Raw genomic sequence first — 15,000 nt, forward strand, 5'->3', positions numbered from 1 at the left:
TTTAGAAGCGTCCAAAACTGGGCTTGGGGATTGTATAAAACTAACCCCTCAATTTGAGTTTTAAGTCAAAATGATCAGATTTAGCAGGTTGGATTGTTGTTTTTTTCTTGTCTTTGTTTTTCGGATCCGCGGAATTCCTTGAAAATCGCTTTTTCGGTCATCGGATATGATAATAATCAGGGGCGGTTGCTGGCTGTTTATTTAAGGCGGCATGGATCGAAAACATTATCTCACTGTACTCAGGTGTAAAATGAGTAGGTACCTGACCAGAAGCAGTGTTGATTTTGTGTGGAGGAAAATGTTATCTCGCCCAACAGGCATCATGTCTCGTCTTCACGTTGCTTTTGGCTTAGGAGCCCTTTTTAAGTGTCTTGAGCTCACTTAGCGGAAATTGCTCAATATCAATGTTCTAGTGGGTGTATTTTTTTAGAATGTGTGTATATTGTGTATAAAAATAAAATGGGGGGGGGGGGTCATGTGTGGTTTGAATTTTGAAGAGATATACTCACATAAGTGGCATTTACGACGGGCATATATTATGTAAAAGAGGTCCATTTGTCGATTTTCCTCTACAGAAAAAATTGTATAACATCCGATCATTGAAGTCTATGGATCCTTTCATTGTTGTTTCGGTATGGATTGCGATACACGTCTGTTCATTGTGATTTGTGAATATCATTTTTTAAAAAGAACAATATGACAACAGCAATTAGACTGCCATATAAATTTCTTCCTTCGAATATCAACTGTGATAACAGTCATTAATAGAAGGAATAGAAAATCCAACCTCAATGCACTTCTTATCTACTCCAAAGACAATAACATAACTAATAACTACAAATTGAACTGCTGTGTGTCTCGGGATAATGGACTTGGAATCTTATTTATAGCATCATGGGGCTCTACTCGGTGAATGATTTGTGTAATATTCTTATTGATGATTAACATCCGTTTGAGAAAAACGAATAGCATAAGATCTATATTTATTGTAATTTTCTTCATCCGTATGGTTTGATTACAACAAACCTGTTCTTTCAATGATAAAATTGATATGGTTTTGATTTCTCCCAAGTCAGGCCTCAAGGTGTGCAAAATTAAATTTGCCGGCCTGACCTAGTTATTTTAGCAGTCAAGAGTATCCGTTGTTTCTGGTGGGAAGTGGATAGCCGTGGTTTTAAACAGAAGAAAACAAGTCTTTTATATAAAATGCTTGGGCGGCCTGTTGACTTTTTGGCTCATGGTAGCCCCCATACCCCACCCTCAGCTCATTGTCGCATGTCATCTCGCCTCGCGTGGGGCAACAAGAAAAAGAGAGCCGTCCGTGATGACGCACAACCTTCGTACAGTAGTTACAGGTACCAATCATGGCAAGTAAGACAGGAGAGATGCGCGAGTGTGAACGAAAATCAGCATAGGCAAAAATTGAGACAAAAAGCAGTATCTGCTAAATTTGAAAATTATAGGGCGGCACAAAACAACTTTGCTCAATAGACCGACCGCCAATGATAATAATACAGAATTGCTCTTTTTGCCTCACGTTAAGTCGTGATTAATGCGCTCTCCGCGAAATTTTCCTCTGAAATTGTATCTAATGGCATCCCCCCCCCCCCCTGAAATTGGTCTTGGGGAGTCCCACCCCCGATTAAGAAATGTAACATTAAAAGGGAAAAAAGTTGAATAAACAAACTCACTCTCCTTAATGGCCTCATGTGTTATGACTAAAATGTTATAAATTAAGCTGGAACTTCAATTAGAGGTATTGGGTCCACCCGTCTTAATACCTTTTTGAGACGACTGGACTGGACGAGAGGTCCGAGCCAACTGCAACATTTAAAATATAACATTTTTCTACATTGACAACGTCGTCACCGCCACCTGATAGATTCTCATTTCACATCGAAGGACAGTAATAAATTGTGAGTAAAGAGCCCTTCATTTAAAACCAAAAAAAAAAAAAAGGATCAAAACAGTTGGACTCGACTCCAAGACCTTCACGTCACAAAGCGAGTGCCATACCACTAGACCATAGAGCCGCAAATTGTGATCATTTTCTGACGTAAGACCATGCAAATATGAAATCCCTCGCCCCTTTCTAAAATTGACCTATCTAACGTGAAACGGAAAATAGCAATTGCTTGCTACCCATCTAACAGACCGAGCTACCCAATCACAGTTGGGTGGATAGGGGTGGATTATGGATTATATATTCACTTATTTATTTGTTTGTTTGTTTTTTGTTTGTAATTTTTTTTTTTCAAAGTTCACATTTCAGTGTCGTACATTAATCAATTTACACCCAGTGATTTGGCTTTTCGTGGTAATGCCTGTTACGTTGGCCCAACTGGATCATGACCGACTTGTGAAAACAAATATAAATAGTCATTAATTTTTAGGTTTTTTTGTTTGTTTTTTTTTTTTTACGTTCATATTTATGTATTTTAAAAATAATATTTTATGTGTAATCATATGTTTGTATATACATGTGTGTTCTGTGTTTGTTTTGTGTGTGTGTGTGTGTGTGTGTGTGTGTGTGTGTGTGTGTAAAATGACGAGTCAGTTGAATGAGTCATCGCTCATCTCCCTGTGACGAGGCCGTGGTGTGCTGACAGCTTTACCAGATAAACATAATATAACCGCTGGTTGAAGCTAGGCAGGCAGATAATGTATCTTCCAATAGATGGTAGGAAATCGACCCGAAATTGTGTGATCAGGAAGTTAGGCACGTATAGTAGAAATAGATATTGCATACCAGCCATATTTTTGAAAATATATATCTATTAGGCACACACACGCACATTCGCGCGCACCCACACATACACAAATACAGATCGATTTATAGATAGATGGATGGACTGATGCTGGACGTACAGACGGGCGAGAGAGAGAGAGAGAGAGAGAGAGAGAGAGAGAGAGAGAGAGAGAGAGAGAGAGAGAGGATGGGTTGGTATGTGGTGGTGAGAGAATGAGAGAGGGGACAGAAATAGAAGAAATAGAGAGAGAGAGAGAGAGAGAGAGAGAGAGAGAGAGAGAGAGGGGGGGGGGGGGGGGGAGGAAGCGAGACAGAGAGATTTATTTACAAAAATACAATTTTCATTTATTGTAGGACGGGGAAGAGGGGGGGGGCAATAATCCCAGGAGATAGCGGTACATGAAACGATGGACGTGTGGTGCACATGATGCACTTGCATAATATCATCGCAATTTTAGTAGAGATACAGTGTAATTCAAAGAGTAGTCCTTATTTGATTAATTAATCAAACAAGCCAAAAATTGTATTCATGGAGAATGGACCACGTCACAGCACAGTTGTGGGAGCTAAATGGCAGCGTTGAAAACACTGCCCTGGGTTTATATCAAGAAGAAGATGAGAGAAAAAGAAAAAAAAGAGTTTTAGTGGAAAATCAATTAATTATAACGGTATCGGAAACATAATTTATGAAATGATGATGATGATGATGATGATGATAATAATAATATTAATAATAATATAATAATAATAATAATAATAATATAATAATAATAATAATAATAATAATAATAATAATAATAATAATAATAATAATAATTACGACGGCGTCGACGATGATGATGATGATGATGATGATAATGTTGATAGTATAGTTCATTAGCCGTTCGATTCCAGTAAAGTTCGGTAGCTTTCTTTCTTTTTTTTTTTTTTTTTTCTTAAAGACATATCCCGATATTTGATTCATTCAAAACAATAGAGAATTTATTGTATTTCTATTTGTGAAAACCAAATTTACCATCCTATTTTATGTCTTTACTCCTGTTAACGTCATAAACGATGCTTTGATCTTTGCTCTCTTTTTTTATTAGCTGCTTCCTCAATTTGTTTCCCAATTTGTTAAATTGGGACATATGAACTTTATCGCCATCTTCCAACCATATAAATGTTATTTATTCTTCTTAGGGATTATGACCCTTTTTCTTTTCTTTTTTTTATAAACATCTTTTGCAAGTATCATCTTTCTTTTAAAATGTACCAAATTGTAGCATGGACTATAAAACGTATTAAAACAAAAACAAAATTATAACAATAATTAATGGGAATGAATTTCATAAATATGCAATTATATTTTTCTTCCTTCTTCTAGACCATGGTAATTGACAGTCGTTCCTTCTTAGAATACAACACCAGCAACATTCAGCAGTCTGTCAACGTGTGCTGTTCCAAGCTTGTCAAAAGAAGGCTACAGCAAGACAAAGTAAGTTTTGTGACGCAAACACCTAGCTAGCAGGGCCATTTTAGAGGAGGGAGGGGGAGTTGTTTGTTTGTTCGTTTGTTTAGTTATGGTTTTTTGTTTTGCCGAGGGATGTATTTTGTTAAGTTTTGGTTTCAGTGTCTTTCTTTTGTTTTTGGGTTTTATTTAGTTTTAGTTTTTGTTTTTTTTTTTAGTTTTTGTTTTTTTTTTTAGTTTTTGTTTTTTTTGTTTGGTGTGATGATTGTACTTTTCACTACTCTCCAAAATCCTAAGCAACTCCTTTATTAGATGGATACCTTTGTCATTAATACAGCGTGATTTATTAGGAAAATATTTCTAATACCTTAACTCAAAAACTAATCATTAAAACATTTTCGCATACAACTCCATTGAAGAGACGATTCGTGTGTATGTTAATTTAATATAAAAGTTGACTTAATCCAGATTTAACCATCCAACACCACACCTCTCAGTTTTCCTCATGTCTTTGGTGGATTAATAACTCATTGTACTTGGAGCAATGACTCACGTGTTTCTCTAACTATTCTCAATGGAGGAAAGAACGACTTAGTCTTCAATAAGTTTTCTCTCCTTATGCTATAATTTGCATGTATTGATATCAGATATATATCAAAGGCATCCTACTCTAACTGTGTAAGTGTGCCAGAGAGGTGATTTTGACCCCCAAAAATGTTTTTTTAACGGTTCAGCTTCTGCAATAACACTTGTCATGTGTGTCTCGATCACATGGCTATTCCCTCCACAGGATTGTGGATAGTTTCTGTTGGTTACAATGGTAGAGAAGGGGTTGGGCTTTAATGTAAGCTATATTAAAAAAAAAACAATTTACAGTTACAGCAAATAGGGCGCTCACTATTTTATATATATATCCTCTTAGTGCTTGAAGAACTCTTAGGGCCATGCTTGAAGAGCGCATAGGGTCGATACAGCGAATCTCCATCGGTCGGGACCAAATACCATTTTTGTTACAACTTTGCTGTTTTATCTCCTTTTTGATACGTCGGTATGTGATATTAATTGTTTGATTTTTTTTTTTTCGTTTTTCCTCTCACCAGGTTCATGTGGTAGATTTGTTGAACCAAACCTGTAATGTGGTGGCTGATTCCAGTTGTGATGTTATTGTTTATGACCAGTGCACAGAGGATCCAAGCTTATTGACGGCTGATAACTTTGTACATGTACTGCTTCGAAAGCTTAGCACAACGTTCAACAGTGTAGCTTTTCTCAAAGGTAATGTTTAGTATTTTTGTACCATTTTATTTTTAACGGTCTTCTTCATATTTGGATATATTTATGTATTTAGATCTCTATTCGCTTTTTTATATTTTTTAATGTGAAGGCTTTTTTTCTTCTTTTCTTACTGAAACCCAAATGAAGTCATATTTATTGGAAGTTAGGAATGGTAAAAATCTTGTATGGTGATATATGTTTGATGATTTATATAATACAAGTTTGCCAATTTTCTGTATATTTACGGAATTCAGTATATAATAAACCCTCAGAATATTTTCCAATCATCTGTTAAACGGAAAAAATCAAGTACATAATGTCTTTTTACTGAGTTCTGCACTCAGAAAGGGGTCATTTTGCGTAAAAGTTCAGTAAATTTTTGCCTCCTGAATTGGCAACCCTGATAATATCCTAGCTGTTCACCTGTAATCCTTTACGTAACAGTCTCTGTTTTGTTTTGTGTTTGCAAATTTTGTTTAAATATTTAAGAATGAATTCAGACATAGTGTTTTCATTATTGGAGTTAGACACAGACAATTGTCCATGCTCATTTATGATTGTTCGATGGCCAGATGCCACATATTTGTGTTTTTCCTAAAAAAATGAATCTGCAGCTGCAAACTTTGAATCCAACACTGGTGATATTATATCTCTCTGAATTGACGTCATTCTTTATTGGAAAAATTAGTCCTACAGAGGTCCATATAGCTGGATTTAAGAAATGGTTTGTACCAATTGCTTACTACCTTTTGAAAAGGATACTATCATAAAGTACTTTCCACCAGATCTAACAGACCCAGTTACCCATTCTTTGCTTGGTTTACTCTGTAAACAGGTAAAAAAAAACAATTCGGCTGCACCTGTCCCTTTGATTGCTAGACAAGTAAGGGCCCTGTCTTTGAGCCATTGAGACTTCCAATTCATTGAAAAACTGGATCATTAAATGGAACCAGTTTTCCATTATTTACATTAAGGGCCTATGTTAACCTATTGATAATATTAATTTAGGTAACATACTCACCTGTTCTGCCTGCCAGATGAATAGTACCAACGCACAAAATTATGTGCAACCTTAAACATTTATAACGTGTTCGAGGTACCTCAGTGATAACTAATCGTCCAACTTTCGATATGAAAACAATGACAAAGAGCTGAATGACGTCAACTTGATATATTAAATTCACTTAAGAAAAATAATAATTTCTTCTTCCAGGTGGTTTTCTGACCTTCCAAGCATCCCATTCCAACCTGGTAGAGAACAAGTCTAGTCGATACCAGTGTTCTACTTTGACCTCCCTATCACAGCCTTGCATGCCTGTCAGCAATGTTGGGCCAACACGTATCCTCTCCTTCCTGTATCTCGGTAGCCAACAAGACTCTATGGCGCATGATGTGGCACAGGTATGGCACAAAGTTGCAATTTTATATTCTTTATTTACTTTATGATCGATAGTTCTGTAGTTTTTTGAAGTACAACTGAAAAAGGCTTTTTAAAAAGATTCAACCCTCCTGATGTTATCGAAAATGTTTTAATTTACTGCATAAATCACATATATAGAAGATGAATAAATATGTTCCAATTTGGTATCAAATGAGTAATAGTTTACATTCATTGAGGTTTAGGCGATTCTATTTTTATAATAATATGAGACCCTGAAATGTTTTGGAATTTTTTCACTACCTTAGATTGGAATTTAGTCAATACCACTGTAATACCACTCTGATTAGATAAGTAGCAAATTGTCATTTAGATAGTTGTTATGGATCTCCAATTACGATCATCATCTTACTGCATTTCAGGTGAATGGCATTACTTACATCCTGAATGTAAGCAAAACCTGCCCACGGCCTCCTTTCATCTTAGAGGGACATTTCTATCGCATTCCTGTCAACGACAATTATTGTGAAAAGCTATTGCCTTATTTCCCTGAAGCCTTTCAATTTCTTGGTAAGGGATGGATGTTTTTCTTTTGTTGTTGTTGTTTTCTTTTGTTTGCATTTTTGTTTGTTTGTTTTTTGTGCGTGTTTCTGTTTTTTGTGTTTTAAAATAATTTAATCAAGATTTCAAAATTAAAGATCATTTTTTTTAGCTAAACAGAAATTTATTTGAATATGTGCAATTTTATTTTTAAGAATTGGAAATGTTTGTTGTTTTTTTTTTGTTTTTTTTCTTAGTTGTTTGCCATTGGTGTGGTCAATAGATATTGTAATAGCATTTTTCTTATTTAATAAAAATGAATAGGTGCTCTATTAAACCTTCAGATTTGAAGATTTAATCAGATGATCAGTTCTTCTTAAAGGTTATATATTGTTTTTAAAAATGTTTGGGTTTTTTGGGGTTTTTAAAATTTTTAATTTGGGGGGTCCCGATAGCTCAGTTGGTAGTGCACTTATTTCACACGGAAAGTGACAGAGATCGATCCTGCTTGCAGTGGAGATTTGTTTTTCTGATCCCCCTGTCCACCCAGCAGTGATTGGGTAGCTGAGTCTGTTAGATCTGGTGGAAAGTACTTTGCCTTAGCATCCTATCCAAAGCAAGCTGGATACATTCGGACACCATGGTTATAAAGGCTCTGAAAGCCCTTTTTTTTCTGCAGGGTAAAATTTTGCCTTGAGCACATAGGTAATTAAGCTCTCTGTGAGATTAATGCTCGTAAAGGATGGTAAACTAATCACAATTTGTCCTTACTCTCAATGTAAATACTCAATTATTTCCAGAAAGCAAATGAATCAAAACCTTTAATTTTCTTTTAAATTCAACTTGATAATGATTATATACTTACAAGAATTAGGCTTTTTATAATTCCTCATATGGATATTTTTAAAAATTTGAATTTTATTTTGATATTGTTATTTAACCCTGGTTTGGAAATATTTTGATATAAAATATCAATCTTCATCACAACTATATCTCTTGTTTTGTTTCCCACCTTATCCCCTCATTCCTTTCTCAGATAAAGTGCGTGAAGCCAACGGCTGTGTGCTTGTCCACTGTCTTGGCGGCGTATCACGGTCTGCAACTCTCGTCATTGCTTACATCATGAAGCACATGAAAATGTCATCAGATGAAGCTTATAGGTAAGAGCACTAATTTTTATTGTTGTATGGTTAAGTATTAAAGGTATTTGTTTTAGGAAAAGTGATATTAGTTTAGATTGAAATTTCAAATCATGGAAAGTACGTCGCATTAAAATTTAATGATGTTTTTTATTTTTGTCTTCTAGTAATAAAAAGTTGAGCCTTTGTATAGTGCAATATTCACTACATGTGCACAAAGCACTTTGACATGTCAACTGTTAGGCAACATTACAATTTAATATGACAGACTGTTAGCGATCAGGTACTTATTTTACACATGAAAACAGTGAGAGAATGTGAGTAAAGAGCCTTTTCCGAAGACTCAACTATGCACTGCTCAGATTGGGACTCAAACCCTGAACATTCCATTCTGGAAGTGAGTGTCATACCATGAGACCATATAGCTGCACAACTATAGACTTTACATTTAAAAAATATTTGACATTAGATTAGTTCAGGTAAAATGGTCTGATATTATTATTACTTTGGTAAAATAATGTCAAATGTCACTATGATTTAAAAAACCAAATGTCCAATATTACTGTTTATTAGTTAAGATAATGTATGTTTAAATTATGTCATAATAATTATTATGAAACAATATCACTATACCTATGAGAAACTTTAAGTATTATCAATGTAATTTTAGGATAGTAAAGTCATTTTTTCTTTCTTTCGGATTAAAAATAAATAAATTAATACCATAAATTTAGTCACATCTTTTCTTCAATATGAAGCATGCTGATTATTTTTAAAAGTAATTCATGACAAACTATCTCAGGTTTTAACAATACATTTTTTTTAATGCCCTAAAGATACGTCAAAGACAAGCGACCAACAATATCTCCAAATTTTAACTTCCTGGGCCAGCTATTGGAATATGAAAAAATTGTTAGAAGAGAAGAGGCAGAGGAAACTGCCAGGAGAGAAACCCTCAAAGCAGGGAGAAGTCCAGATGATGATAGTTTTCTTTTGGACGATGTGGGAAGAGCCAGTCCAAGTGTTATGGATCTTCACACATCTAGTCCATCTTCTCCAGGGCCTCGTACAGCAAATAAATCATTCTCCCCATCCAGCAACGCCAACACGCAATTGCCAGCCTCTGGTCTGGAATGCCCATTCCCCGGCCCAGAGTCTTTGACAGCTAGTAGTTTCACACCTCATCATCATCAGTCTCCAAACAGTCAGCGATACATATCCAGCATTCCCACATCCAACCCTTCACCACTTACTGCAGGGTCACGCCATACCTCTGTCTCTCAAGGTGATTTGATATCCCAACCACGCCACCGAAATCATATTCAGGGATATCGCCCAGAGTTATGTCCTTTCCCCGGACCATCGTACGCCAACCCTGCCTACACACACAATCCCAGCCCCAATCCACTCCCAACAGATTCGTTGCTATGTAAGGCAGATTCTCGTATGTCAATCACTTCATCTGCTATCCTTCAATCAGCCAAAGAAATTAATTTAACGAAACCATCGCTTTGTGAAAAAACTGCCTCATTCCCCAGCACTCCCGCCATTTCCTCTCCAGTATCAGTGTGTCCAATAAGCGGATTCCCCAGTCCAGGAGGCAGTGTTAGTGGTGAGGTGCTACAATCCAACAGTCCCAACAATACAGGATTACCATGTTCCTTGTTTCCTCAGAAGTCAGCTTCATCCTCCAGTCAAACCATTTTAGAAACATGTTCTACAACATATCAGTCTGAAACAATTGAAGTATCAGAAATAATAAACCTTCCATCAGCAGCACCACAACCTCCTTTTACAAAGCTGGGCCAATCAAAATCAAAGCACAGCTTTTTTTCATCTGTATTTTCTGGTTTTAGACGAAGATCAAGACCTCCAACTCTATCCCTCGGTTCACCAGTTGCTCATAATAAAGCTAGTTTCTCCACACTTGGAGAGAAAATTTTAGCTCCCCAACTCACTCCTGTCTCAGAGGCTTCTGAAAACTGTGATCCAAATTCTTCAGAGAATATCTCAGAGGAGAATGCAACATCTTATGTACAGAAAACAAACAATAACTCTATCATGAGTAAGAGTGTTACCACTGATTGTTTTGCCTCCTCATCTTATCCAGAAGCCAAGCCATTATCATCTTCATCATCAGTCTCTCAAAATGTTGGTGCTACCGCGTTACAATCGCAAAGCGAGTCATCCAAAAATTACACCAAAACAACACCTCCCAGGACAAGATCAGCCAAATTGAATCCAAGGAATTTCTTTCTGTCTCTCAGTTCCCCTACTACAGATTTAAACCTGTCATCCTCCATGCCTTGTTTATCATCATTGTCATCTTCACCCTCACCCGTGCCATCTCCATTATCTTCAAGACAATTTTTGCAGTCACCAGGAGACTCTAACAAACGCAAAAGTGGCATCCAGTCGCATAATTTTAATAGCCCTGATAAACTGGCTCGAACTGATGACCACCTCTCCCAGACTAGTTCAAAATCTGGTCAGGGACCTAGCCCAACGGGTGGTAAACTAAGACCGAGACCGAACATTAAGAAACCAACTTTTTTAACTCTCTCCTCCCCTACCACTGCCATGGCTAGACTTAATTTTTCATCCCCATCCAACCCTTCAAAGGATTTCCATCATTCTTTATTAGCAGCTGGAGGGGATCAGGCTAAAAACGTAACAAAAACTAAATCTGATCCTAACACAGCTAAGAGTTCTGATCAGAATAGTCGACAAATGGGAAAGCTATCAGATCACAGTTCCTTAACTGAGTCTAATTTATCTTTGTTTACTTCATCATTATCGTCAACGTTATCGTCTGGTGCAATGTCACATTCGTCCATATCTTGTTCATCAAGCTCAGGTTCAGCAGCCCTAGATTTAAGCAGCAGCAGTGTAAGTAGCAGCTACTTGAGTGATGGTGGTAGAGCAGCTTCCTCATCATCATCACGATCGTCATCAGTATTATCATCATCCACTTCCTCATCAACCACGCATTACCAAAGTCTGAGCAAATTCCCCACCACATCTCTTGACAAGCTGAGCTTTACTCCATGCTCAGTGCGCGATATCGTCCAGGATCTCAAAGACAGAGACAATAGTATTTGTAAATCTGAGGACCAATGCTCATCGTTTCTCACGGATAGCCATGCCTCATCATCCGCCTTGGACTCCCCCATGTCAATTAGCAGTGGTAGTTCGAATCCCAGCTCTACCCTATCTCCTGTGGAGACAGGTGGAGCTCCCCCTTTCCCAAGCGGTGTTACATCTCAGAGGAGTGACTCTATAGATGACGAGCCATCTATAGGATTACACGACCCCATGGAACAGCACATAGATGACTCAGTCACAGATTCAGGTGTTCACTCTGTGTCCCAACCAACCCTCCCTCCCACGTCACCCATTGATGACTCAAGTGCAGCTGTTACCCCCGACTCCATGCTGTCTCCATCATCTTCCTTGCCCCAGTCCAGTATTTCACCTGTGATTCCTTCATTGACCTCACCCTGTGACAGCATCTGCTCCTCCACCGAACCTCTTTCTCCTATGTCTCTAGATGACAGTATATTATTGAACTCTCCTATTTGTTCCCCCAGCGATGGAGGCAAAGTCCTTCTCTCCCAACAAAACCTGACAAAACTGACATTGACTACCCAAAGTACTTGTTCTCCCATAATGTCATCTTCCTTTTCTGTGATTTCCCCCATCTCAAGCTCTTCTAGCATGGCTGTGTCCTCTTCTTCCTCTTTGACTTTATCTTCATGTACAGCAGCTCTCACTTCCAAAGTGGTTTTACGCAAAGACAAAAATAGAAGAGTTTTAGACCGACCAAACAGCATTGCTTTCTCTTCCTATCCAGCCTGTGATCTGATTTCAAAAACGGCTGATAATTCGGGTAACGGTGCCAAATTGAGTCATCACGATGACTCCAGCAGTGCAATTTCATTGGGCCATGCCAGGCGTGCACGTTCGTCACTCAGTCCAGACATTCCTTATCATCGAGGTCGTACGTCTTGGGCTTGTTACTCAGAAAGAGAAGTCTATCGCCAAATCACAGCAGCAATGGAGAGTGCAATGCTTCGTACTCAAGCCTATCTACCGCGACAGTCTCCATCTAACTGTTCAGGAAGAGTTTCACAGCATTCCGGGGCATCTCGGAAAGCTCGTAGTTTAGATAATATAATAGACAACGGGGAAGAGGATCCGAACCTTTTTGTGAAAGGGAGTAGTAGTAGTAGAAGTAATAACAGTGGCAGCAGCAAAGTGCAAAACGATTCTGTTAACACTTCCCATTATAGAGGGAAGTATATGCAGGAGAAAACAATGTTATTTGAACCATATCATTGTGGCATGCAAGGTGGATCTGAACCATACCACTCAAGTTCCAGCCTGTCATCAAACGGGAGTCATGGATCTATTCACAGCAGCTTAGAGATCATTCAGGTATCTTAATCACCTATTCCCACTTTATGTTCCTGCAGAAAACCCTTTTCTCCCTGTGTGGTTTTGAGTTCAATTCCTTTTTATTTTCCTTCTTTTAAATGCACAAGGTTTTCTTTTAAATCTCTTGCGTGCCTGTGGGCTTGGTTTATGGTTGTTTATCACTATGGTTATTTTATTTTGTATTTTTTATTTTCATCCACCATTCCTTATGCAGTGCAATTTTTGTTGTGTTTTTATTTTATATGAAGCTAAAGCATGCTAATGTGTTGTCAGTAGAAGTGAACTAAATATCGATAAATTGAAATACTAATTAATCTATCAGGCAAAATTATATCATTAATTTTACTCTTCATAGGTAGATGTTTACTACCCGTTTGATTGTTAGGAAATATCTTTTTATTTATATACCCTATGTTTAAACAAATATATAGAAACATAGAACTGAGATATTTTATCTTTTTTTTTCTTTTTTTTTTTTATGTTTTGTTTTTATCTCAATGTTTAATTAGTTGCATATAATTGTCTCATCTAATTATTTTTTTTAAATTTCACTATGAAGAATACTATTTTTTCTGTGTATATTTATTTATATTGATATTGCATCAGTGATTATTTTAAACAAAAGAAAAACAAAAAATAAATAAAACACACGAATTGCATTCTTTTGTATGTAGCCATTGGTGTTCTAAATGTTTTCTTATTTCTCTCTTAACCATTTTGGTTTGCTCAAAATTATGATCGATCTTTTTGAAAATTTAAATTGTTCCTCTATTTATGTGTTTAAGGGTGGGGGAAAAAATACCGTGCACATCATTTTCTAAAATTAGATAAAATGATAAAATGTTGCTCCATCTGAATTTCTGTGGCAGGAAATTGCTTTATAAAGTGTTCCTTAACCCTCATGATGTAATTTCAAAATATTTTTATCACCACTCTGTAAAGCACAATAATTATTTTCCTATCAAAGTTGTTGTAGTTTAGAAAGTTTTCTTGACTTTAAGTGAGATTTGCAAAAAAGACCTGCCTATTACAATGAAAAATTCAAATGACTACAAATTGTTTGCTTTGACCGTTCCATTTTCTTCTTTTCACTGGCGCTGATATGACCTAAATGTGTTGCAAGCGCCGTAAAGCCCTTAAAAACAAAACAATTGTTAGCTCCAATTATAGAACGGCATGATTATTTTTAATTCATTAAAAAAATAATAATAATAAAGTAGTCCTTCATGAATCTGGATTTGATCTCGGTTTCTATAGCATGAAACTGAAACTGCTGAGTAGACAGGGACGTTTGGGGGAGGGGGGAGGTCCGAAAAAAATAATCTTGACTTCACCCAGGATCGATCTCTGTTCCTTTGAGCAAAGCGAGTTTTCTACCAACTGAGCTATCAGGACCCCCTCATTAAAATAAATATCTTTTAATAATGAGATTTTATTGCCGGGGTGGAACAAATATATTAATCACTTTCAGTTGTTTTTTTAATCCTGTTTTGGGCAACTTGTTAATGTACAAAAAAAAAAAAGTTAACTAGGGTGACTGCTACTTTTTTTCCTTTGAAAACTACGAGTTTTAAGTGGACAAGTTCTGTGATTAGGGGTATTATACATCATGACAGCAATGTGTCTTTTCTACAAGGTTGTTGCCCAAGGAACGAAGACAAGCCATTGTTTAGGTGACCTGTTCTAACATTTGTTCCATATTTTTTATTGTAAGAACTAAAATTGAGTAGGTTTGAACAAAAGTAGTATGTACCGCCAAATTCCAACTGAATATTCAAAAAATAAAGACAAAAACTAGAAAATAAATTATTGTATTGCATTTGGTTATTTAATTTTATTGTTTTGAAAGTCTAAGTAATTCTCAAAGTAAATCTCATTTATCTGTACATTAATACAGATGTCAACTATGTCAACACATAGAAGATTTAAGGTTTTATCCAGTTACAAACAAGGGACAACATTTAATTTCTTCTATAACGTCAAGTCCATCTGTTTAAGGTAGAAAACCTTTTTTTTTAAAAATAGAAACACT

The 15,000-nt window shown here is 36.5% G+C and overlaps 1 protein-coding gene across 3 annotated transcripts in view; it reads left to right on the plus strand.

Annotated features, from left to right (window-relative positions):
- LOC144968603 (uncharacterized) overlaps positions 1-15,000 on the plus strand; it is a 73,660-nt gene that overhangs the window by 34,804 nt on the left and 23,856 nt on the right. For 2 of the 3 annotated variants that reach the window (XM_078907104.1, XM_078907105.1), the window contains exons 3-8: positions 4,116-4,226; positions 5,300-5,474; positions 6,688-6,875; positions 7,275-7,422; positions 8,429-8,552; positions 9,368-12,968. In XM_078907104.1, the coding sequence (XP_078763230.1) occupies positions 4,116-4,226; positions 5,300-5,474; positions 6,688-6,875; positions 7,275-7,422; positions 8,429-8,552; positions 9,368-12,968 (4,347 nt within the window). Of the gene's footprint in view, positions 1-4,115; positions 4,227-5,299; positions 5,475-6,687; positions 6,876-7,274; positions 7,423-8,428; positions 8,553-9,367; positions 14,763-15,000 lie in introns of those variants that run through there. The other variant, XM_078907106.1, reaches the window with a different exon arrangement.

The sequence above is a fragment of the Berghia stephanieae genome, chromosome 3, assembly GCF_034508935.2.
Source record: "Berghia stephanieae isolate SIO BIC M18660-M18661 chromosome 3, UCSD_Bste_1.3, whole genome shotgun sequence".
NCBI lineage: Eukaryota > Metazoa > Mollusca > Gastropoda > Nudibranchia > Aeolidiidae > Berghia > Berghia stephanieae.